The following is a 25471-nucleotide window of genomic DNA, read 5'->3' as shown; positions in this document are numbered from 1 at the left end:
GACCCTCCTTTGATGACCCCCCCATGGAAGGACTCACTATCCTTGGGGAGCCAGCAGGGAATGGGGGGGGGTTGGTAGGGAGCATGAGAGGATGGGAGGGAGAGGGAAGGGGGCATTCGTATGTAAAATGATTACTTATATATAAAAAAGAAATATAACATAACCATTTTAAGGGTATATTTATAATAAACTGAATAGAATATAAGCTCAAAAAGAAAAAAGAGTACCAAACTCCAAACACTTCTCCAAAGACATTGTTAGGTTGATTTCTGACCTGAGAATTATAACTCAAATTATTCCCTGTTTCACTGACTCATACACAACTTTACAACACATGGTGTGAAACACCCAGATTCGTAGCAATAAACATCATGCTACATGGAATTCTTCCTATTTATTCTTCAAGTCTTTGGAAAGTAAATTCTGAACAATTTTGAGGTACTTGCAGTAATATGTTATTATATTCTTTGGACTCCTTCAGAATATTTCTTTGAAGCTTTCTCTCAGTATAGAAATAGTTATCATATGTCTTCACTATACAGAATATCAAATCTCCATCTTACTGTGATAGTGTTTAGAAGATGGTCTCAATCTCAACATGTGACTGAGTATTTGATTTTACCCATTGTAGAATAGTTTTCAAGCAAATGATTGATCCTACTAAAGAAACTTGGAAAAAGGGATACGCAGGAAGTTACATTGTTTAGAGACTACCAGTGAACCAATGTTGTCCCTAATGAGGCAGGTCTTAGGTCTAAGCCTCAGTAAAGAGACTCAGACAGTTTGGGAGGAGAGAAGATGGTGGTATAAAAAAACAGTGGCTTATACATTGGGGTAATTATTTATTAAAACAAGGAGAATGATGCTTACCAAAAGAAGGTGACTCTCGTCCATCCTCTAGTCCCGAATCTCTCTCTCTGTCCCTCTTTCTGTGCTTATGACCACGATGCCTGTGACGACGATGGCTTTTTCTTCCACCCAGAGGTACATGAACTCCAATAAATAATGTTCGATGACCTTCATTAAAAAATAAGTGAACAGGTTAAAACTCACACTATTCCAGAACACAGAAGATGATGATTTACATTTTAATGGAATCTCAGTTCAATTTAATTCAGAACAGTAAATTATTTTTGAGTGTTTATGGTGCATAAAGCTTAGTGCATAGTATTACATTTTAGTATAGTTTTCTTTAAAAAGATTCTTAGTGAAGTATACCACAGATAAAAAACCAAACATTAACAATATTAGGTATTTTGCTATAATTTTACAACTATCCTTATTACTATCATAATGATTTCTCTGGTACTATAATTATAGTCTTCATTAGAAAAAATATCTGACTGGGTAGTGGTGATACATTCCTTTAATCCCACCCAGCACTTGGGAGGCAGAGGCTGGCAGATCTCAGTGAGTTCAAGATCAGCCTGTTCTGCAAAGTGAGTTCCAGAACATCCAGGATTGTTACACAAAGAAATCTTGTCTTGGAAAAAAAATATCTGCTTTCTCCCTATACTTAATTATTTAATTTTACCAATTCTCTACTATTTACAATAAAAAGATTACAATCATGTCTCAACTAATGACAAGGTTGGTTTTTTTTCCGCCAGTAATTCTCTTTGTTGTGTTTTGTTTCATTCATATTGTTTCCTTTGTTGATTCCTCTTGTATTTACTCATTAAAAGCTGGGGATGTAATTGTCTATCCGTGTGTGTGTGTGTGTGTGTGTGTGTGTGTGTGTGTGTGTGTGTGTGTGCGTGCTACAGGTTCTAAGACATACATCTTGATGTCAGACTTCTCTCTTGAACTCACAATCTACAGATTGTCCTATCAGACTTATTCACCTAAACAATGAATATACCACCTATCCATTCATTGTATGCTCTTCTCAGTATCCCAATTGGTACTGCCTTGTTCTGAACTCTCATTATCTTTCATCAAGATTATTAGAACATCTATCTCCCCTTTGTGTATCACATACAGGTCTAGGATCAATATTGAGGTAATTTTTATGGAAAGTTTAATGTCTTATTCTAGATTACATTCTAAATAACGTGGCTCTATATTTTAATCTGAATATCCTACATATCTAGAATTTACTTTAAATATCACATTAGTTCATTAGATTTTTACCTAACTGCTTTAACTCTTATGTACAAGGAAAAATTTGCACATAAATAGCTATAGTAACTCTATTCCCAGGAACACATGATAGGAATGAGTAAATGTATTTTGTAAGAAAAAATGAGAAATCAAAGGAAAATTTTACACTAAATAAAGCACAACTTCAAAAATGTTTATTGTGTTACTCCCTCAAGAAAATACTTACATTATAGTTATAGAAACTTCCTCAAGTGCAAAATATTACACACCAAAGTCTCAACCCAAACAGAATGCTTTTTGCAATTGATACGTGCTAAGAAAGAGAAAACAAATTTTCTCCAATGGACTATCAGTAGGTAGGCATACCATCTACACTCCAGGGCAGGTTACATGCCCAGAAGTTGTTGAACAACACAAAACAAACTCTGTGTGTGTGTGTGTTGGGTTTTTTGACCTTTGTTTTTTGTCTTAAATTTGTTTTGAGACAGAAAGGATGAAATTGGGTGGTAGGGATGATTTGGGAGAATTTGGGGGAATGGAAAGAACATGATCAAAATAAAATTATTTTTCATAAAACTGAGTAAGTTAATATATTATTTGCATAGCCAAAATCAGGCATCCCTAGAATTGGGCCTGAAAGCTAAAAATGTGATTATTCTACTCAATTTCTTGACAAATTGTGTCTCAGTGCTTTCTTTAAAAAGTCTCTGGAAACTTGACCCAAATTCTTCCCTTGTTGAGCCTTAGTTAGATGAGGAATTCAAGATCACAGGAGTTTCCATAGAACACAAGTCAATTCTGAGAAAAATAGATGCAAATAGAAAACAGCTGTGGACTGGGAAAAATGTCTCCCCAAAGGACATAGCTTTTTTTTAAAACACATATGTCAGTGAAGATAAAATACACTTTTTTTTCATAGAGCAAAACAGTGACTCAATAAAAACAATATTACTTCTGTGAAAAAAACCATGTTAAACCTTGGTTTGACACCTAAACTATGTTGCTACTATTGTGTTAGAAGAATCAAAATTGTAAACAGTTTAATTATACAACAACACCAGCACTAAAACAGTTCTTAATGTAGGGTGGCCAAGGCATCTTTAATGTTTACATTGCACAGTGAAGAAAGAGATGCATTTGGTGATTAATGTTAATAATGATATTTAAAAAATAAGCCCTTTTTCTATTTGTCTGGCTTAAAGGAAATCGAACCATCTACTCATGAAGAGAATTGTGTTTTATTTTGTGAAATGACTATAACGCACAACTGGTACATAATTACTGGGTTTCTATAAACATTTAGATACGTCAAGCCAGGTAATAGTCAATTACATACATTAAGCTGAATAAACATGTGATCTTTAATACAATATAGACTCTAAAAGAGTCTGAATACACAAGACATCATTTATCATAATGTACCAAAGAATTCTAATGCAACAGAAAGTCTTTGCTGAGGGAAAATAGGAAAAAAAGAAGGAATGCAACATGAATTCATATGTGCATATAGCAAAAAGATAGAATCAAACTGCTGCATGATTTGGTCTTGTTTTGTTTTGCTAAAAGAAAAATGAAGCATTAAATCTGTACTGGTCACATTTGCCTGCCCTTAGTCCACATTTTATTTCATTACCAAGGAAATGCCTCATTACTGACTGCACTCGGTAGGAGGTAGAAGTCTTGAAAGCCACACAGTTGCTCATCATAAGAGGCATAGCTAAGACCTCCAGATAGTGTAAGAGATAATGTGGCATAATCTAGCTATACAGCATTTGGACATACACCTAAAGGATTCTCAATCCTACTAAGGAAATAGTTGCTCATCCATTTTCATTGCTGTTCTATTCACAGTAACCAGAAATTGGAAACAGCCTAAATGCTCATCAACTAATGAACAGATAATAAAGATATTATATATTTACACAATGATATATTATTCAAGTGTTAAGAAAATTAAATTATAAAATTTGCAGGTAAATGGATGAAGCTAGGAACTAAACATCCTGAGTGAGGTAAGCCAGACACAAAAGGACAAATATTGCATGTTTTCCCTTATATATGAATATTAGCTTTTAAACTTTCAATATCTGTGCTACAATCCAAATAACTACAGAGGTTAGGTACCTATTAAGATACCAGGGATAAAGAGAAGATCTCCCAAAGAAGTATAAATAGACAGTAGTGTTATGGAAAGATAAAGGGGAAACTAGAAGGAAAGGATTAAATAGGGAGAAGGATAGGAAAGTAGGGTAAGGGAAGGAATATGGGAAAGACATCAAACACTAAAGGCCTTTTGAAAAATTATATCGATTTTCCCCATCATGATCTTGATCCCACTTTCTCATATAATCCCTCCTTCCTCTCTTTGACTGGACTCCTGTAGCTCTGCCTGGTGCTTGGAGGTGAATTTCTGCATCTGCTTCCACAGTTGACCTGAACTTGCAGGAGTGCGTGGGACCGAACCAGGCCTGGTCTATCTGTGGACCCCTAGCAGTGGGACCAGCATCTATCCCTAGTGCATAAGCTGCCTTTTAAAAACCCGTTCCCTATGGAGGGATGCCTTGCCCAGCCTTGATATGGGGGATGGCGTGGGGCTTTGTCCTGCCTCTACTGAATGTGCCAGGCTTTGTTTACTTCTAATAGGAGACCTTACCATTTCTGACAAGTGGATGGGGTGGGTTGAGGGGAGGTGAGAGGCAGGGGGAGGAGGAGAGGGAGGTGGAACTGCATTTGATATGAAAAATGAATATATATATATATGTATGTGTATATACAAAATTTAAAAAACTATATGGAAACCAATAGTGGAGAATCATCCTAAAATATACATATATGAAAATAATCTAAATGGAGTCAACACATAATGAAGGAGACAATACCCCAATTAGAAATCTTATACCACCAAGATTGAGTTATATCTTGCTAAATCATTAGCCAAAGGAGTCCCAAGGACTATTGCAAATATCACACAATATTACCAAGTCTCTTGGTGACTCTCAACAACCTGATGGTAGGTCTTAGTGCTAAGGACAATACTTACTTATGCCACCAAGCACAGAGAAGTCACTGATGCCTAACTAGATGCTTCAATCCACTGACTAGAGTTCGCTGTGCTGGAAATTATTCTACAAATTTCAATCTCAAATCATATGACCTACAACAATGACCTGCCTGCAAGTCAGGCACAGATGCAATAGTAGGACAAGTGTTATGACATAATCAACCACATTTTTATTGGATTTAAAGCTCAGTCCATGAAATGGAATTCATAACTTGCATTGTTTAAGTGACCCAGAATCTGAAGGTCATGGGGCTAGCAGAAAACCAACCACTACTATTCTGCTAAAGGAACAGAGCAATAAAATAACTCCTAATGGCATATTGCTATACCCACAGATCGGCACATTGCCCAGCCATCCCTCCATAAAGATTATTCTTCTTGCAGTAGAAATGAATTAGCACAGAAACCCATGACTGGTCAATGTGCAGACAGGGAGAAACTTTGTAGTACTTAGTCCTAAATGGCATTTCTTCATCATACCCGCTCCCCTGAAGGCTCAGGGATCTATGTGAAAGTGGAGATGAAAAGACTGTAAGAGCAAGAGGTAGTGGATGACTCCAAGGAAACACAGACACAGCAGGATTAATGCACACATGAACTTGCAGGGTATGTGGCAGCACATACAGGACCTGCACAAGTTCAAGCCACACAAAATTTCAGCTGAAAAGGCAAAGTAGACTCAAAGTCTCACCTAGAAGTGAGATGCTATTTGCAAGATATAACTTCTGGGAAAAAGAAAATCCGTTTTCTTCAGTGGAATGTACTGGGTATATCAACCACATCATCAGGCAGGCCCCATTCCCAGGAGTATTAGGCCAACACAAAATGAACTTGATTGTGTACTGGGGGGCATTTTTTTGTCTTCGATTTTTCTATTTGATTTGTTTTTGTGGATTTTTGAGAGAACATAAAGTTGGGTAGAGAGAGAAGTGGGGAGGATCTGAGAATCTAGGAAGAGTTACAGAAGGAAGGAAAATCAAATAATATTTTATTAAAATAAATAAATAAGAACTGAAAGTTGCCACATTTAAAAGAAGAAAAGAGGAGGAATCTACTCAATCAACTCTTACATCTCTACTTGATGATATGACTTACTTTGACCAATAGACATCAGCAAATGTGTCCCAAAGACTTAAAGGGAATTTGTGGACAGATTGCTACTCTCTATTGCTTCTGGGAATTCAAGCCACCATGTAAGCATTTTCAAATCAAGAGTGTATGATTAGAGATCATGAATAGTTTTTGTTGACAGCTCTCCTGTTAGGCTGAGGGATAACGAGTCTGATGGGGGATGTCCTTCTCTATGATCTGAACATATGTTTCTCTTATTTGTTGATGAATAAAGCTGTTTTGGCCAATGGACAGGTAGGATTTAGCCAGGCAGGAAATCCAAACAGGAATAGAGAAAGGTAGTAGACAGAGTCAAGGAGATGCCATGTAGCTGCTGAGGAAGAAAGAGTCCTGGGCATCACTGATAAACCAAGGCCATGTGGAGATACACAGATTAATAGAAATGGGTTAATAGTCAAGAGAGAACTAGCCAATAAGAAGCCTGAGCCATCAGTCAAACAGATTATAATTAATATAAGCCTCTGTGTGTTTATTTGGGACTGAACAGCTCAAGGACAGGGCAGAACAGAAACTTATATCAGCTTCAGGTAACAAATTATCAGGTGACTACAGACAGGACAGACAAATAACTAGTAGATTTCCACACAAACTGATAATCTGTAAATAATACCCTGGTTTGCTTTTTGTTGCTGTGAACTTACCAAAAACCAAATTGGGGAGGAAAAACTATATTCATTTCATATCATATAATCCCATAATCAAGGGAAGCCAGTTCAGACCCAGACCCACTGGAATATTCTTGAGTGACCATTTAAAGGAATTTAAGAAACGTCTTATGCTCAACAAAGCAACTATTTCTGAAAAGGAACACATGGAAACTCTATTAAACAATGAAGCATGTGAGGAATTGAAGAAAATATTCTAGAAGTTATTGGACATACACTAAGGAAACCTCTGAACATTCGAATTTAACAAATAGTATTAATAATATCAGCTCCATATCATGTCTACTCTTAAATTTTATTATCATGCAAAGAACAGAATTGTTATAAATAATTCAACTACAGTATTAATTCTTATTAAAGAAATGGACAACAACAAAAAATTCCTCAGTAATCAGGCAAGGTTTAACAGCTACCTAGACAAGTTTTGTACAGACTCAAATGGCTACAGGAAGATTGGGAACTCATATCCACCCGATGACCATCAATCTAATTTGGTGTAGGTTTTTATCACACGACTTGAATCCATTCCTTCAGATGTACACTTATGTTATCCACCAATGTAAGCAAAACAAACCTTGCCATTCTCATGGTCAATCCCTCATTTATAATGAAGATTTTTATCTCTGTTTTAATACATTTGTAGGCATCTGGAATTGCTGCAGTTTCAGACTTATGCATTTTTACACACTTATAAACTAGCCAACCTCTTGCATTTTGACTAAAATAGGCTTGGGTTCTATTCACAACACTGTTGAGTAACCTAAATCTGAACAGGTCTCTTCAGCTGATTTACTCAACTAAGACCCCGACACTGAAGTGTGCAGTGGTTCAGTTCATTATCTCTCAATCCCAAACAACCCATAAATGCCACAACTGATTATTTAAGTGCCACCATTTAAGTGGATAAAAAAAGAAACCATTAACGGAAAGAATTAGTCTCCAAAGTCTATAGTAAAGTGGACGCAGCTGTGACAAATCATTCGCTAAGTACAAGGAATCCGTGAACATTCTATAACAATGGCAGCATCAAGTGCAGACACTGTTCTCCTGATCGTATGGCATCTATGAAACACTGAAAGCTGTCCCATTTTGTAATACAGAAAGGTATACTTTGAAATGGCAGAATTTTATTCATCTCAAAATATTTTAGGCACCCATGTATTTGTATGTGTGAGAGAGATGAGCTTATATGTGTACATGTGCATATATCTATATGAATGTTCATATGTGTGAGTGAGGTTCACTTATGGCAGAGTGCATGTTTGAAGGCTAAAGGGCAACCTCAAATGTCAATCTATGTCTTCCACCTTGTCTTAGGCAGAGGTTTTGTTGATTCCTGCTGCCTGCACTAGGCTACCTGGCTCATGAATACTGGAACTCTGTCTCTGCTTTCCAACTCACTGTCGAAGCCCCAAGAATACAGTACAAGCTATTGAGTCTCTGAACTCAGTTCCTTGTCACATGCATGACAAGCACTTACCTACTAAGCCATCTCTACAGCATGATCACGATATTTTTGAGACAAAAGACACTCAGAGCATGTCTTTTGCTCTCAAGTAAATGGACATTGTTGTGGGAATGTCACTTTAACTATGTAAAGATGTGTTATAGTATTTAAGCTGTGAAATATTACTTTAACTGTGTAAAGGTGTGTTACATATGTATTGGTTCAGAAGGGCAGAGAGGAAGTTTGAGGCCATATGTAGTAGATATTGCAATGAATCTCTGGGGTCGTGATTTATTACAGCAATGGAATAACCAAATCAACATTCCTCCTGTATGAGATATGAGTCATAGACAAGCTTTTGATGGTAGAAAAATATTGTAAGGCACTACAGAAAACAGATACCAAACATATAGGCTATATAGAAACAGGATGCTAGTGCCAAACCTACAGAGAAATCAAAGCTCTACCTTAAAATGGCTAACAGATGAACCTGTCTGGGTAGGTCAGTGGCCTATGACTTTTGAGAAGTTAGAGGCTTTAGAGAAGTTAGTTCAGTAACAGCTAGATGCTGGACATATTGAAGAATCAACTAGTGCATGGAAGTCACCTTTTTTTGTTATCAAAATGGAGAATGGTTATGAATCTCAGAGCCATTAACAAGGTAGTTCAGCCTATGGGCTCTCTACAACCTGAGATGCCACTACTTTCTCTAATACCTAAGGATAGGCCAATTATAGTCATAGATTGCTTCTTCACTATACCATTACAAGAAAAAGACAGAGAAAAGTTTGCCTTCACTGTACCTACCTATAACAATTCTCAACCAGTACGAAGATTTCAGTGGAAAGTGTTGCCACAAGGAATGTTAAATAGCCCAACTTTGTGCCAGTATTTTGTATATAAACCTCTGGAAATAATTCATAAACAATTTCCACAATCATTAATATATCATTATATGGACAACATATTACTATCTAATTCAAATAAAGGTACTTTGGAAAAGATGTTAGAAGCAGTAAAAGAAATTTTGCCTCGCTGGAGATTACAAATTGCCCCAGAAAAAATACAAAAATTCTATTAATTATTTAGGTTATAAAATAGACTCGAAGAAAATTAGACCACAGAAAGTACAGATCAGAAGTGATTGTTACCAGACTCTTAATGATCTTCAAAAAATACTAGGAGAAATCTCTCAACTACAAACAATTATTGGAGTAGAAGGACATGATTTAAAATATCTGAAAATGGCCTTAAAAGGAGACAAAGACCTAAATAGTCCATGAGTATTATCAGTGGAGGCTGAAAAGGAATTAGAATTGGTAGAAAAGAGAATATTAGAAGCACATGTGACAGTATAGACCCAAAACTGGACTACATTCTGGTTATCTTACCATCTAGAGAGTACTCCTCAGGAATATTAATGCAGAGGGAACACATTATACAAGAATGGGTATTTCTGCCACATAAACAGAATAAGAAACTGAAAAAATATATAGAAAAGATCTCTGATTTGATATTAAAAGGTAAGTTAAGGCTTTGTCAACTGACAGGAAGAGACCCAGCAGAAATTATTCTACCTTTAACTAATGAGGAAATTTCCTCTTTATGGAAGGATAATGAATATTGGCACAGGGCTTGCAGTGACTTTTTGGGAATGAGCAGTAACAATTATCCCAAAACAGACAGAATCAAATTCATAAAGAAAACAATTTGGATTCTTCCGCGTATTGTAAGAAAAACGCCTATTTCTGGAGTTCTTACATTCTACATGGATGCAAACAAATCAGGTAAGGCATGTTATAAACCAGTAGTTCAAAGCCCTTACAACTCTGTACAAAAGGCAGAGTTATATGCCATTTTCATGGTACATAAAGACTTTACAGAGCCTCTCAGTATAGTTACAGATTCTCAGTATACAGAGTTATTTACACATCGAGACTGCAGAATTTGTTCCTGATGATACCGAATTAACCTCATTGTTTTTACAATTACAGGAAACCATCAGAAACAGAACTCATCCTATATATATATAACACACATTAGATCTCATACAGGTCTGCCAGGTCCTCTAGCACAAGGCAATGATGAGATTGATCATTTATTAATAGGAAGTGTGTTGGAAGCTTCAGAATTTCATAAGAAACACCAAAGGTTTAAGGTAGTATTTTCTATTACCTGGCAACAAGCCAAGAAAATAGTAAGAAATTGCCCCACTTGCTCATTCTATAACCAAACTCCATTACCAGCAGGGAGTAATCCCAAAGGTATTTGCAGGAATGAAATTTGGCAAATGGATGTTTTTCACTTCCCAGAATTTGGCAGTTTGAAATATGTACACCATACCATAGAAACATTCTCTGACTTCCAATGGGCTACTGCCCTCAGCTCTGAAAAAGCTGATTCTGTTATTACACACCTCTTAGAGGTGATGGATGTTACGGGTACACCTGCACAAATAAAAACTGACAATGTTCCAGCATATGTCTCCAGCAAATTGGAACAGTTTTTTAAATTTTATAATATAAAGCATGTAACTGGTATACCTTGCAATCCTACAGGACAAGAAGTGGTTGAGAGATCTAACCACACCTTAAAAGAAATGCTTCATAAGCAGCCAGGGGGAACAAAGACCCCCAAACACAAATTACATAATGCTTTATTAACATTGAACTTTCTTAATGCTAATGAAAAAAGGACAAACAGGTGCAGAAAGACACTGGACTACAGAGAAAACTTCTGAGCTGAACCTACCAGTGTATTTTAAGGAAGTTATGACCTCAGTCTGGAAACCAGGATATGTGTTACGCTGGGCAAGAGATATTGCTTTTGTTTCCACAGGAGAAAAAAACTTTGGATTCCATCAAACTTAATCAAGATTCGATCCAAACAAAAGAAAACTCAGGAGGAAGAAAAATGACAGCGCATCTTCCAGGTCATATTCTACTATGTGCTATTATGTGTAAGGAGACCTCATAAAAGGAAAGAGAAATGTTTTGTTTTTGTCTTTACAAGAAAACTCAGCTCCAAACACCGAAAAATTACTGGATGTATGGATACTTAAAGAAGAAAGGATAGCTACCCAGAGGACCATCAAACATACAATAATGTCAATGTCTGAATCTCTCTATCTTGTTACTATAATTTCCATTTCCCATTGCTTCTTAATATGCTTTAGTCCCAATTCATTTAATTGAAGCTGGCTTTAGAGTTGGATTGGCCCTTCTACTTTATTGTTAAAATAAAATTCAGAATTTCTGTATTATATCAAAGAGCCATTGATATAAGAGAGAAGAAAATAGAATTAGGGACTGTCATCTCTATATTCTCAGTTCTGTTTCTGAAAGTCTAATCTCCTTCATGTTTATTATCTTCCTTAGGGTTGCCTTTCCCAGTATGCATACATATAAAAGTTGAAAATTTCTTTGTTAACATTAATGTTTGAGTTTTCCAGAGAACAAGGAATTTCTTGACAGCAATCTTCAAGCACTTCGGAAAGAAAATGGGACCCCCCTTCATCAACTCCTCCTGATTCGACTTGATGCATCTGAACTGCCCCACATCATCAAATCCACCTGACAAATACCATTCTGAAACCGGTTTGGGATACATCACACGACACAACTCCAAGGTACTGTTACAGTGCACCTTCTACAATCTGACCAGAGCTTCAGACATGAGCTTTAGGCAACATTAGAACTTCAGTAAAGAACTTCAATCAAGCATCTCCTGCCAAACAGAGATTAGCTAACCTACTTAAGACTCTTGTTACATTAGCATTTTCTTCCCACAGGTTCCGATGATATTGTTATCGTCCCATTTCAGCAGGAAGCAAATTTGAGAATTCCATGCCCCCTTTCCATACTGTTGATATCACAGATAATTTACACCTGTTAATGTTAGTTTTAAATTATTTTAGAGTTGGGATTGAAAGTAGGTGTTCAGACTTGGGCATCTCTTTAAGATAAGTTTAGAATTTAGATGAGATAGATTTGTTTAGCTTAGGATATAAGTAGATTATAACTTACTTATCACCCTCTATGTATACATGTTGTATAGGTTTGAGTTTGTATCAAATTTAAATCTTCTATTTAGACTAAAAGAGGAATTGTAGGGGTGAGCCCACAAAGCTATCCGCCCAAAATGGGCAGAGATATGAAGATAAGACAGGTGGGCTATTTAAGGAAAGAAATAGTATGCTCTCGCTCTCTTTTCCTCTGGAAGCCTGCCACACATTCTGTTCCCTCAGCTCATATGTTTTTTTTTCAGCTGAATAGTACTCCATTGTGTCAATGTACCACATTTTCTCTATCCACTCTTCAGTTGAGGGGCATCTAGGTTGCTTCCAGGTTCTGGCTATTACAAATAATGCTGCTATGAACATAGTGGAACAGACATCCTTGTTGTATGAATGTGTATATTTTGGGTATATTCCTAAGAGTGGAATTGCTGGGTTTTGTGGTAGACTGACTCTGATTTTCCTGATGAATCTCCATACTGATTTCCAAAGTGGCTGTACAAATTGGCACCCTTACCAGCAGTGGAGGAGTGTTCCCCTTTCACCACATCCTCTCCAGCATAAACTGTCATTGGTGTTTTTGATTTTAGCCATTCTGACAGGAGTGAGATGGTATCTCAGAGTTGTTTTGACTTGCATTTCCCAGATGGCTAGGGATTTTGAGCACTTTCTCAAGTGTCTCTCAGCCATTTTAATCTCCTCTATTGAGAATTCTCTATTTAGTTCTGTAGCCCACTTTTTAACTGGATCCTTTGGTGTTTTTGAGACTAGCTTCTTGAGTTCTTTGTAAATTTTGAAGATCAGCCCTCTGTCATATGTGGGGTTAGTGAATACCTTTTCCCAATCTGTGAATTACCTTTTTGTCTTGCTGACTGTGTCCTTTGCCTTACAGAAGCTTCCCAGTTTCAGGAGGTCCATTTATTAATTGTCGATCTTAGTGTCTGTGATACTAGAGTTATGTTCAGGAAGCTGTGTCCTGTACCAATTCGTTCAAGGGTACCACCCACTTTCTCTTCTAAGAGGTTCAGTGTGGCTGGATTTATGCTAAGGTCTTTGATCCATTTGGACTTAAGTTTTGTGCAAGGTGATAGACATGGATCTATCTGCATCCTTCTACATGCCAGCATCCAGTTATGCCAGCACTATTTGTTGAAGATGCTTACTTTTTTCCATTGTATATTTTTAGCTTCTTTGTCGAAGATCAGATGTTCATATGTGTGTGGGTTAATACCCGGGTTTTCAATTCGATTCCATTGGTCTACCTGTCTATTTTTGTGCCAATACCAAACTGTTTTCAGGACTACAGCTCTATAATAGAGATTGAGGTCAGAGATGGTGATGCTTCCAGATGTTGCCATGTTGAATAAGGTTAATATTGTACTTGAAGTTCTAGCTAGAGCAATATGACAACAAAAGGAGATTAAGGGGATCCAAATTGGAAAGGAAGAGGTCAAACTTTCACTATTTGCAGATGATATGATAGTTTACATAAGTGACCCAAAAAACTCTGCCAGGGAACTCCTGCAGCTGATAAATACGTTCAGCAAAGTGGCAGGCTACAAGATCAACTCAAGAAAATCAGTAGCCCTACTATATACAGACAATAAAAGGGCTGAGAAAGAAATCGGAGAAACATCGCCCTTTACAATAGCCACAAACAACATAAAATACCTTGAGGTAACGCTAACCCAACAAGTGAAAAACCTGTATAGCAAGAACTTTGAGTCTTTAAAGAAAGAGATTAAAGATGACACCAGAAGGTGGAAAGATCTCTCATGCTCTTAGGTAGGTAGGATCAACATAGTAAAAATTGCAACCTTACCAAAAGCAATATACAGATTTAACACAATCCCCATTAAAATCCCAGCACAATTCTTCACAGACCTTGGAAGAACAATAATCAACTTTGTATGGAAAAACAAAAGACCCAGGATAGCCAAAACAACCTTATTCAGTTTGTGGCTTTTAAAACAAACATTTCATTAACCACCTGTGAAGCCCTTCATCTATATAGATAAGAAGTCTTCTCTCAAGTTTCCACTAGCAGCACATGAACAGCCTAAAAAGCTTCAATGCATTGAAACATTAAAGAGAGGTAATGTGAAACTCCTCTTCTAAAGTACCTTCCAGGGTTAGAACTTCTCTTAGAGCTGGGAAAGGCTTTAGAAATGGCCCAATTGAAACCTCTCATTTAACATGTGAAGTAAACTGAAGTTTCTTTAAACGCAGTCCAGAAATGGTGTCCTGTGAGGAAAATTCTGAGTGCTTGTGCAATATGCCAAGAAAATAAGACAAAAGTCTTGTGACTTCAGTTTCTTCAAAACACAGAATCATTCTTGGAATGTTATTTTCGTGCTTCTCCAAGGTGTAAAGAGAGTGAATTTACTGCAGATAACTCATTATTGCTTGCTGTTGTTATGCAAATAAATGTTAAACTATCCTTTGTATGCCTCTATGGAAGAATATGATTTTGTCTTGCCATGTATGGCTTGTCCTTGTGACTGTATGCAGTTTAAACTCATGAGAACTTTACTCATGGGACCTTTCTTTGCCTCAGAGTACAAATTGTCCAAGGCTCTGAATACAGTTGGCTATTGTATGAGGCATTAGTCTGCCTTACTCATCAGCTCCATTCTCCCAGGTTCCACTGCCTCTAAAGCAGTGACAGGGTTCAATGTCAACTCATTTCTAAAGCAAAATGTTGCTTTGTCCACTTATTGGATAGCACTAACAGTTTTACAGTTGTTTTTTTTTAATACAGAATCCTATTATTTCTTTGGAACAAAATGAAAGTGTATGCCATCTTCCATATAACTATCTTTCAAATGTTTGAAGTTAGCACTTCTAAAGATAGTTTGACAGTATCTCATAAACATTTCCTATGCATTTTCCTCATCTCGTGCTTGTATTTGCTACATAAGACTACTACTAGGACACATCCAAAGATTAAGAATCCTTTTGCTAAGGCTGTTGCCTTTTTATTACAAATGTACCAAAATCAAAACAAAGAAAAAAATCAGTAAGACAAAATATACTAAAACAAATGCAAATGAAACCAAAAGCTTACCGCACACATAGCAACAACAACAAACCAAAAAATGATAATAATAATAAAAAACAATGAGTTTATTTTGTGAGTTTCTTGTAGGCAAACAAAATTGGATTTTGCTTTTTAATCTATTGAGCTAATTTGTGTCTTTTAATTATATACCTGTGGCCATTAATGTTGAAATTTATTGCTAGACTATGTGTGTTAATTGTGGCCATTACCTTTTGCTGCTTGTATTACAAGCTGTATTTTGTTTCAGTAATTACAGCTCAATTTGTTTTCTTCTTACAATCTCTTGGCTGTTGCTGTTCCTCTCTTCCATAAAAAGTACCACTTCCAGGAATCTTTGTGGGTTTGTTTGGTGTGTGTGTGTGAATTCTTTTGTATCGCAGAAAGTTTTCTTTCTCTTCTAAGTATGGCAGGTAGTTTTTCCTGGGAAGAGTAGTTGATGTTGGCAGTCATAGCATTTTAGAACTTGGAATGCATTGCTCCAGGCTCTTCTGTCTTACAAGGTTTCCACTGGGAAATTACCTTTAACAATGATGGATTCCCCTTTGGACTTGTGTTTTTTTTTCCTCTTGTAGCTTTCAATACTCTTTATTTATTCTTTATATTTTGTGTCTTAACTCTGCTACACTGTGGAGAATGTCTTTTCTGATCTTGTCTATTCGGTTTGGTATGATTCTTGTATATGTACAGATATGTCTTTCCTTTGTATGAGGAAGTTTAATCTATGGTCTTATTGAAAATGTAGTCTATTAAAATGACCCAAGATTCTTCTCCTTCATCTAATCTAAGTCTATAATCTGAAAATATGACATTTTCATGGTTTCCTGAAGCTCCTGCATATTCCTTTCTGATGTTTTAAATTTTTTTCATATTCTTTGCTTATGTGGTCTAATTCCTCTATTTTATCATTGAGTCCTGATATTCTATCTTCTTTTTCCAGTCTATTTGTGCATATTTCTGTTGAGTTTTCAAATTGGGTTATTAAGTTTTCAATTCCATTTTCTTTTCAGGTTGAGTTCTCTTCAACATTTTTATCTTTTTATTGAATTCAGTTTTCAGTTCCTATACTGCCTTCATTGTTTCGTTCATTCTTATGTTTATATTTTCTTGAGCACTGCTCAGGTATTTGTTTTAAGTTCATTCCTTTTAAGTTCACTGAGTTGGGTTTCCTTGTGTCTTCTCTAAATTTCTTGAATTTTTTGATCGTTCTTTGAATTTCCATGGGCTGGTGTTCATCCAGATAAATCTCATGGTACAATATGACTATAAGACTGGTGAATTGGGGTGGGACCATACTGTCTTTAGCTTTCATATCATGTGTGGTTTTGTGAGAAGATCTATATTGGTTGTATTTCTAACATGGACACAGCAGGCACGGCTGGTACAAAAGATGTGCTACACAGCTTAAGTCTGGAGATTGGGAAAGGTATAGGTGGAATCAACACTCTGGGCTAGGTTTCTGCTATGAAATGCATCATAGGCATGGGTATTGGGGAAAGTTCACGGATGACAGGGTCAGCCAGACTCATTAGGTTCGGCTATAGCACAGGTTTTGTGGACCAAGCTAGGTCTGGAGGTTGGGTATAATAAAGACAGGATAAGGACATATGGACACTGGAGGCTTGTTTGGCACACAGAATGTAAAACCTGGCCCTGGTGGTTGGAGAAGGTGTAGTAAGGCTCCCCAGACATGGCTGGGGTACTGGATGTAGGACCTGGTCTAGGCATAGGGATTGGGGAAGGTGCAGGCAGAGTAGGGTCAGGCAGATGGACCCACCAGGCCATGCAGGGTCACAGGATGTGCAGGTAAGGCTGGGCCTGAAGTTTGGATATGTAGTATGTTAAATAAATCCAAGCCAACATCTGTTACACTATAGTAAGTCATAACCACATAAGCTAATAATATAATATGAATGATCTGACAACTTTTATGTGTTAAAACTACATGGGTTCTAGGGAATATTCAATGGGTAGGTTGAGCTCCTAGGCAAAAAACATTCTTAGATAGGTATTTGTGTTCGAAGAGCTTGCTAAGGAATGTTAGCAGTAACACCTGTGAGAAAATTAGGACACAACTTAATAGAGGAGGAAGCCAAATCATGATTCACTTACAAGAGCAGGCCCCTTTAACCCCGTAGGTAAACCCTGAAGTGGGAGTAGCACAGCAGAGTAGTCCAAACTTTAGGAAAGAAGCATCAAGTTTTGTACTTCTCTAGTGTAGCTTCTGCCCTTCACTGCTCATTCTCTGAATTTTGTATGCCACAGGACAGGCTGCTTCTGTAGGTAACAGTTAACTCCTTCCCAGTGAAAACAACTACGTGGTACTCAGATGTGAACCATTAGAAGGTACTGACAACTAAGGAAATAAATGACTCAGTTCTCTTTCATTACATTTACAAATGCATTTATTTATCTATTTCATGCATGCATTTGTGTGTGTGTGTGAACTATGTATATGCTACAGTTCTCCTATGGAGGTCAGAGGACAACTTGTGGGAATTGGTTCTTTCCTACCTATTGAGTCCTGTGGCTCCAACTCAAGTCATCAGACTTAGCAGCAAGCACTTTACCCACTGAATTCATCTCACCAGCCTATACCTCAATTTTTAAATGGAAGTATTAATGGGCTAGATCTCTAGGTCACTATTAAAGATCTACAAATTTAGCAAATATGAAATACACATGAAAATATTATATTGCCTATGTATTACTGTCATTCATTATTAAAATTATCTATCATTCATAGAGTAGTTATGAAAAATTCAAATTTAACTGGGTATTCTATGTATGTGTTAGAAGGTAATTAAAATTAATTTTAAAGTTTTAATGTGTTTTCCCTTTGTTGTCTCACACTTTAGATTGTACTTATCCTACACTGACATGGAAGACCAAAAGTAAAATTGCTTAATCGCAGTTGTATTGAGGCTTGCTTTCATCACAATTCCAAGGTCATCTATCTATAGATATTTGATGTCCTTCACTAGGTATTGTCCCATGAAGCAAAATATTGCCTAGAAAGAACATGCTGGTATGTTAAGGAGGCTGGATGGTGGGAAAGACGCAGTAAAGAATGCATAGGAGTTGACCAGGTGGAATAAATCAGCGGGAATGGAGTATATGTCACCAACATCAATTCAGAGAATTTAATAACAACGTAATGTACAAGATAAGTACATAAAATTTCTTGGTTTCAGGTAAAAGAAGAGGTTAAAATTGTATAAAACCCATGAAACAAACAAAAGAAAAAGTTTGGAGAGCAAAAAATTATACAATTGTTGTCACTCATCAGAGTGAATAATGTATGTGAAGAAAGTAGCCAACATATTACTTCAAGCTGTTGTTTTTGAGAAGGTGATTATTTTCTGCTAAATATATTGTACCTGAGATGTTAGAGATATTTTTAAACACCTGGCATTTCTACTAGCTGCACTCAGAATGCTAAATTATGCTAGTAGGTCTAGTAGCTAAGACACACATAAATCCTAGGAAACAACAACTTCCAAATAGAGAATTTTTAATTGAAAATATTTCTATTAATAAAATGTGTTTATCTCCAATATCAGTCCCAACTCTCTTCCATTTGAAACATCTATTCTGTGTTATCTGCATCACTAAATATGCTCCTTAAAGTCATGTTACTTTCTGTTAGCTTCAGGGCTACCTCCTTCATCACTGGTACTCTCTTAATTACTCCTAAACTAAATCGTCTTGCCTATCACTCCTGCATTACCTAATTCCAGGTACACCCAGGTTTTGTAAACCTGTGTGTGAATTATAGACCTACTAATAGCACAGGTGCCTGTCTTTTGGTATGTTCTGAGGATAAGAAAAGTAATTTAATATAATAAGATTTTTTTCTAGTTTAAAATTAAAAAATATTTTTAAAAATTTTAATGTAATATCATCTTTGTTCCTATGAGTAATTTTTTATCACAAATGACCTAATTCTATTCATTACCTTCTAAAACAGTGGTTCTCAACCTGCGGGTTTCAATCAGTGTGGGAGTTGCTTATGGTAGCAGAATTACATATATGAAGTAGCAATGAAAATATCTTATGGCTGGGGGTCACCACAACATGAGGAAATGTATTAAAGGTTTGTGGCATTATGAAAGCTGAGAACCGCTGTTCTAGCTTGAAAATGCCTACTCATAGACACCAGTGAAAGTTGCAGAATATTTGTTAACATGTAAAGATGTGTCTCCGCCTAAGGTGCCTTCTGATTGCTTTAATAAAGACCTCAATGACAGTTAGGTTGGGAGAGAATAGGTGGGACTTCTGGGCAAAGAGAAAGAAAAAGAAACTGGAAACAGGAATCTGGCAGACTTCACCAGGGACTCTGAAGAAGTTGGAAGTAAGGTACAGAACAAAGGTAACCAAGTCATGTGGCAGAAGAGATGGGTTAAGTTGTAAGGGCTAGTTGGAAAAAAACCTAAGCTAAAGCCACACTTATATAATTCATATGTCTCTGTCATTACTTGGGGGCTGGTAATCCAAAGATAGTGCAACAAGAAAGCTTACTACAAATAAAGAACAACCCAATTGTGTTCTGCCAATTAATTGGAAAACACTTTTACCGATCATTCTACATTCCCTAAAAATGTTTGGCACAGAAAATGTTTGTAACATTGAAGCTATAACAATTACTTTATGTCTCAATAATGCATTTTATGCCTAAGAGAGCAATTCAGTTTTTCTGTAATTATTTGTGAATTATTAAGCAGTAATTTTCATTTATCCATGTCAATATTTAAATCCAATATGGCTTTTCCATGAAATGGAACATATTTATAGGCTAATTTCTTTTTGTGTTGGCTTTCTTGGTGTGTTTTTTAGGGAGGATAATCATAACGTTTCAAGCATGATCAATGTACTTTATGAAACCAAAGACCAGCTTAGCATTACTATCAAATGTATCAAAACAAAGGCAGATAGACAGATCTAACCATCACGTGAAAAATCCCAACCTATAATATTAATGCAGTGACTCTATCCTCTAAATTTAAACTCAGCACCTACTTATGGTTCTGCAATCCTTAAAATCAAACAGATTACTCTACTTATGCCCTAAACAACGTGGGTTGTGAAAGATAAGCCTTATTTTTAAGGCTGAAAAACAAAAATCACATGATCATCTCACTAGATGCTGAAAAAGCCTTTGACAAAATCCAACACCCCTTCATGATAAAGGTCTTGGAGAGATCTGGGATAACAGGAACATATTTAAACATAATAAAAGCTATATACAGTAAACCAACAGCCAACATCAAACTAAATGGACAGAAACTCAATGCAATTCCTCTAAAATCAGGAACAAAACAAGGCTGTCCACTCTCTCCATACCTTTTCAACATGGTACTTGAAGTCCTAGCTATTGCCATACGACAACAAAGGGGGATCAAGGGGATACAAATTGGGAAGGAAGAGGTCAAACTTTCACTGTTTGCAGACGATATGATAGTTTACATCAATGACCCAAAGAACTCTACCAGGGAACTCTTACAGCTGATTAACACCTTCAGCAAAGTGGCAGGCTACAAGATCAACTCAAGAAAATCAGTAGCCCTACTATATACAGATGATAAAAGGGCTGAAAGAGAAATCAGAGAAACATCACCCTTTACAATTGCCACAAACAACATAAATACCTTGGGGTAACGCTAACCAAACAAGTGAAAGACCTGTATCGTAAGAACTTTGAATCTTTGAAGAAAGAAATTAAAGAAGCCCTCAGAAAATGGAAAGATCTCCCATGCTCTTGGATAGGTAGGATCAATGTAGTAAAAATGGCAATCCTGCCAAAAGCAATCTACAGATTCAATGCAATCCCCATTAAAATCCCAGCACAGTTCTTCACAAACCTTGAAAGAACAATTAATCAATTTTGTATGGAAAAACAAAAGACCCAGGATAGCCAAAACAACCCTGTTCAACAAGGCAACGTCCGGAGGCATCACCATCCCTGACCTCAAGCTCTATTATAGAGCTATAGTCCTGAAAACAGCTTGGTATTGGCACAAAAATAGACAGGTAGACCAATGGAATCGAATTGAAAACCCGGGTATTAACCCACACACGTACGAACATCTGATCTTTGACAAAGAAGCTAAAAATATACAATGGAATAAAGAAAGCATCTTCAACAAATGGTGCTGGCATAATTGGAGACTGGCATGTAGAAGAATGCAGATCGATCCATGTCTATCGCCATGCACAAAACTTAAGTCCAAATGGATCAAAGACCTCAACATAAATCCAGCCACACTGAACCTCTTAGAAGAGAAAGTGGGTGGTACCCTTGAACGAATTGGTACAGGAGAGAGCTTCCTGAACATAACACCAGTAGCACAGGCAGTAAGATCAACAATTAATAAATGGGACCTACTGAAACTGAGAAGCTTCTGTAAGGCAAAGGACACAGTCAGCAAGACAAAAAGGCAGCCCACAGAATGGGAAAAAATATTCACTAATCCCACATCTGACAGAGGGTTGATCTCCAAAATTTACAAAGAACTCAAGAAGCAAGTCTCCAAAACAGCAAAGGACCCAATTAAGAAGTGGGCTGCAGAACTAAATAGCGAGTTTTCAATAGAGGAGTCTAAAATGGCTGAGAGGCACTTGAGAAAGTGCTCAACATCCTTAGCCATCCGGGAAATGCAAATCAAGGCAACTCTGAGATACCATCTCACTCCTGTCAGAATGGCTAAAATCAAAAACACCAATGACAATTTATGCTGGAGAGGATGTGGTGAAAGGGGGACACTCCTCCATTGCTGGTGGGAGTGCCAACTGGTTCAGCCACTTTGGAAATCAGTATGGAGATTCCTCAGAAAAATGGGAATAAACCTACCACAAGACCCAGCAACTGCACTCTTAGGCATATATCCAAAATATGCCCATTCATATAACAAAGATGTCTGTTCCACTATGTTCATAGCAGCTTTATTTGTAATAGCCAGAACTTGGAAGCAACCTAGATGTCCCTCACCCGAAGAGTGGATAGAGAAAATGTGGTACATCTACACAATGGAGTACTATTCAGCAGAAAAAAATAATGGAATCATGAGATTCGCAGGCAAATGGATGACACTAGAAGAAACCATCCTGAGTGAGGTAACCCAGTCACAAAAAGAGAAACATGGCATGTACTCTCTCATATATGGATTTTAGACATAGATCTGGGGAGTGCCAGCCTACAATCCTATGGCCAGAGAGTCTGGGAAACAGAAACTTTATTTAGTGGCTGATCGAAGAAGAGGCAGACTCCCTTGGTTAAGTACTGAGCTGAACTCAAGAAAGCCAGTAACAGAGAGGGAGGACTGATGATCAAAGGGATTAAGACTGGGCTGGTTTAACCCCCAGAAACAGCTGACCAGACAAAGGTTAACTCTTGAATCCCAGGCATTAGCCTGGGAAGTCAGCATGGGACTGATCAAGACCCCCTGAATCTGGGTGTCAGTGAAGAGGCCTAGGGAATCTATTGAGCCTTGGACAGCAGATCAGTACCCATCCCAAGTATACACACGGACTTTGGACTCCAATAGAACAATGTGAGGTGCACTCTCACCCAGAACTCTTGGGGAAGGGTCTAGGCCCTGCCCTATATGAAATGACACACTATGGACACCCCCATGGAGGGCCTCACCCTCCCTGGAGAAATGAGAGGATAACGGGGGGGGAGGGGAGGGCACGGGAGGAAGGGAGGGAATGGGAGAGGGACCTGGAACTGACTTGTGAAGCAACCTTGATTCTTATCTAAATTTAAACTGGAAAATAAAATTTAAAAAAAAAGATAGAAGTTAATTCTGTGTGAGCATTAAGTTGTATTATGATAATTGCTAATACTATGCTACTCTATTCCTAGGTATTATTAGAAATACTGTATCTTGATTTTCTAGAAATTCTTAAGATATACGCATTGCTATCAGTATGCTAAAAATTGAGAGAATTGACATGCGGAAAATTAACTAATGGCCCTATGTTAACAAAGGAACAGACATGCATTTGAACCTAATGCAGTCTGCTGTTAGAGTGTGTATACTAAAATGTACTATGTTGCCCATAGTATTAGCAGTCCTTCTCATTGAAGAGAGCACATAGAAATGGAGTTTCTTCCTCCTTCTGATACCTGAATAGAGTATCAACTGTCCTTAATTCTCTTCTATTGACAGCCCATTCTGATAACAAGTTCTTCTTGTCCTAGCATATCACCTGTGATATTAATATCTATTTTTATTGTCTAATTAATTATAATTCCTCAGAACAGTGATAATTTAAAAGATGGCACCAAACAGTCTCTAGGACATTGAATGAATTAAACAAATATCTGTATATGAACAAATATTTCTCCCCTTTTTTCGGGTCTTCCTGTTGGCATTCTAGGCTGTACCAGAACAATAATATCTACATCACACCATTATTACTTTCATATCAGCATTTTCAATTTTTCACGAGTGAAAACTTTACATTTCTCTTTGAAATGCCTATGGAATGTATATCAACCATTCCACCAAGACATTGTCTCACCTTCTAGATCTTCTTTCTCAAAATGCGTTTTGAGTATAGAACGTGTTCCACCTCTATCCACAACTGCTTCTTCATCATTTCTCTATAGAATAAGAAAAAAATAAAATAAACATATGTATACATATTCTCTTAATTTCAAAAGCTTTAATATGACCTACTATTTAGAGATGTAGTCTGCTAGATTATCAACTGCTGGTTTAAAAGAGAAGCTAAAGTAAGTTTGCTCAAATATTCAGAGTAGTAATCATTCGACTTAACTTTGACAATACTCATATATTCCTGTTGCCATCATTTGTTAGTGAGATGAAAAACAGGAAATAACTCTTTTCAAGTTATTAACAGTCATTTTATCACTGATAAAGAACTGCTATTAACGAGATCAAAATTTTAACTATACAGGGGAAATATTAAAATCATTAGTATTGACACCACAAATGTTATGGCAGGGTGAAATAATTCTGCTTCCATTAAAAATTGATCTAATCCCTTGAAAGCAATTAGTAGGCAATTATTAGATAATGAAAACTCTAATTACTTTGCTTCAGTGTGGGGTACCTTATTGAACAAGATTATAAATTATTAGCATGTGCATTAAATCTTCATTTAGTTTCCATATGTATTTCCTAGCTTAGAAAGGCTGAACAGTTACTAAGCACATAAATATTGTACACATGCTCAAAACATACTAAATAATTTGAAATACAGCAAAATAAGAGGAAAGTAATGTAATCAATTTGACCACAGAGGATGAAAAAGAATACAAAATACTGAGTAAAGTCTATTTCCAACTTTTAACTGCTCATGATATCTGTAAAGATTGAATTTAAAAGTGAACAATGAACATAGTAAGGGAAACACTCAAAAGAACGAAACTTCTGGGATCTATTTCTAAGTAAGTCCTATTATATGACTATTTAAAATGAAAAAAATTAAAATCAAAGAGTGCATTGTAAAAAAGAAGAACCTTTTCCTTCTGTCCACCCAACCATCAGACACTGTTGACAACTCTCTTTCTCTGAAAAGGCAATCTTTGACTAAGTCCAGTAATGTTCTATCCCTGAGCTGGGATCCTTAAAGGCAATTAGAATAACTGGAGCTGGGACATACATAACAGAACTTAATTACCAAAGACAAGACACTAATGTTTAGCATAAGGACAACCAAATCAAACACTGATAAAAAATGGTCTGATTCACAGAGACTTAAAATTTGAAGTGAGGCAGATGGACAGTCTACGGACAGTCTACTAAATTCTTATCTGATTTAATGAAGAAGTGCCAATGATGGCTAACTGATTCAATTTACAAGTCTGAATGTTTGAAGGAGGGACAATACAGATCTAGTTGAACAAAAATCATGATACACTAACCCAAATTTATAGTCTTTATTATAACCATCTCCAAAAGAATATACCTACTTTTGCCAGGACAGCTAAGACTGAAAAAGGAAACAATCAAACACATGG

The 25471-nt window shown here is 36.7% G+C and overlaps 1 protein-coding gene across 6 annotated transcripts in view; it reads right to left on the bottom strand.

Moving 5' to 3' along the window:
• The window catches only part of Slc4a10 (solute carrier family 4 member 10), a 250075-nt gene that overhangs the window by 126698 nt on the left and 97906 nt on the right, over positions 1–25471 (bottom strand). For all 6 annotated transcript variants that reach the window (XM_021226586.2, XM_021226588.2, XM_021226589.2 and 3 more), the window contains exons 2-3: positions 24007–24088; positions 871–1017 (exon numbers count right to left, since the gene is read on the bottom strand). In XM_021226586.2, coding sequence (XP_021082245.1) covers positions 871–1017; positions 24007–24088 — 229 coding nt within the window. The remainder of the gene's footprint in view (positions 1–870; positions 1018–24006; positions 24089–25471) is intronic.

The sequence above is a fragment of the Mesocricetus auratus genome, unplaced genomic scaffold (assembly GCF_017639785.1).
Source record: "Mesocricetus auratus isolate SY011 unplaced genomic scaffold, BCM_Maur_2.0 Super-Scaffold_100004, whole genome shotgun sequence".
NCBI classification, from domain to species: Eukaryota; Metazoa; Chordata; class Mammalia; order Rodentia; family Cricetidae; genus Mesocricetus; species Mesocricetus auratus.
Note: the sequence above shows the minus strand (reverse complement) of the source record. Positions and strands in the feature narration are given on the sequence as shown.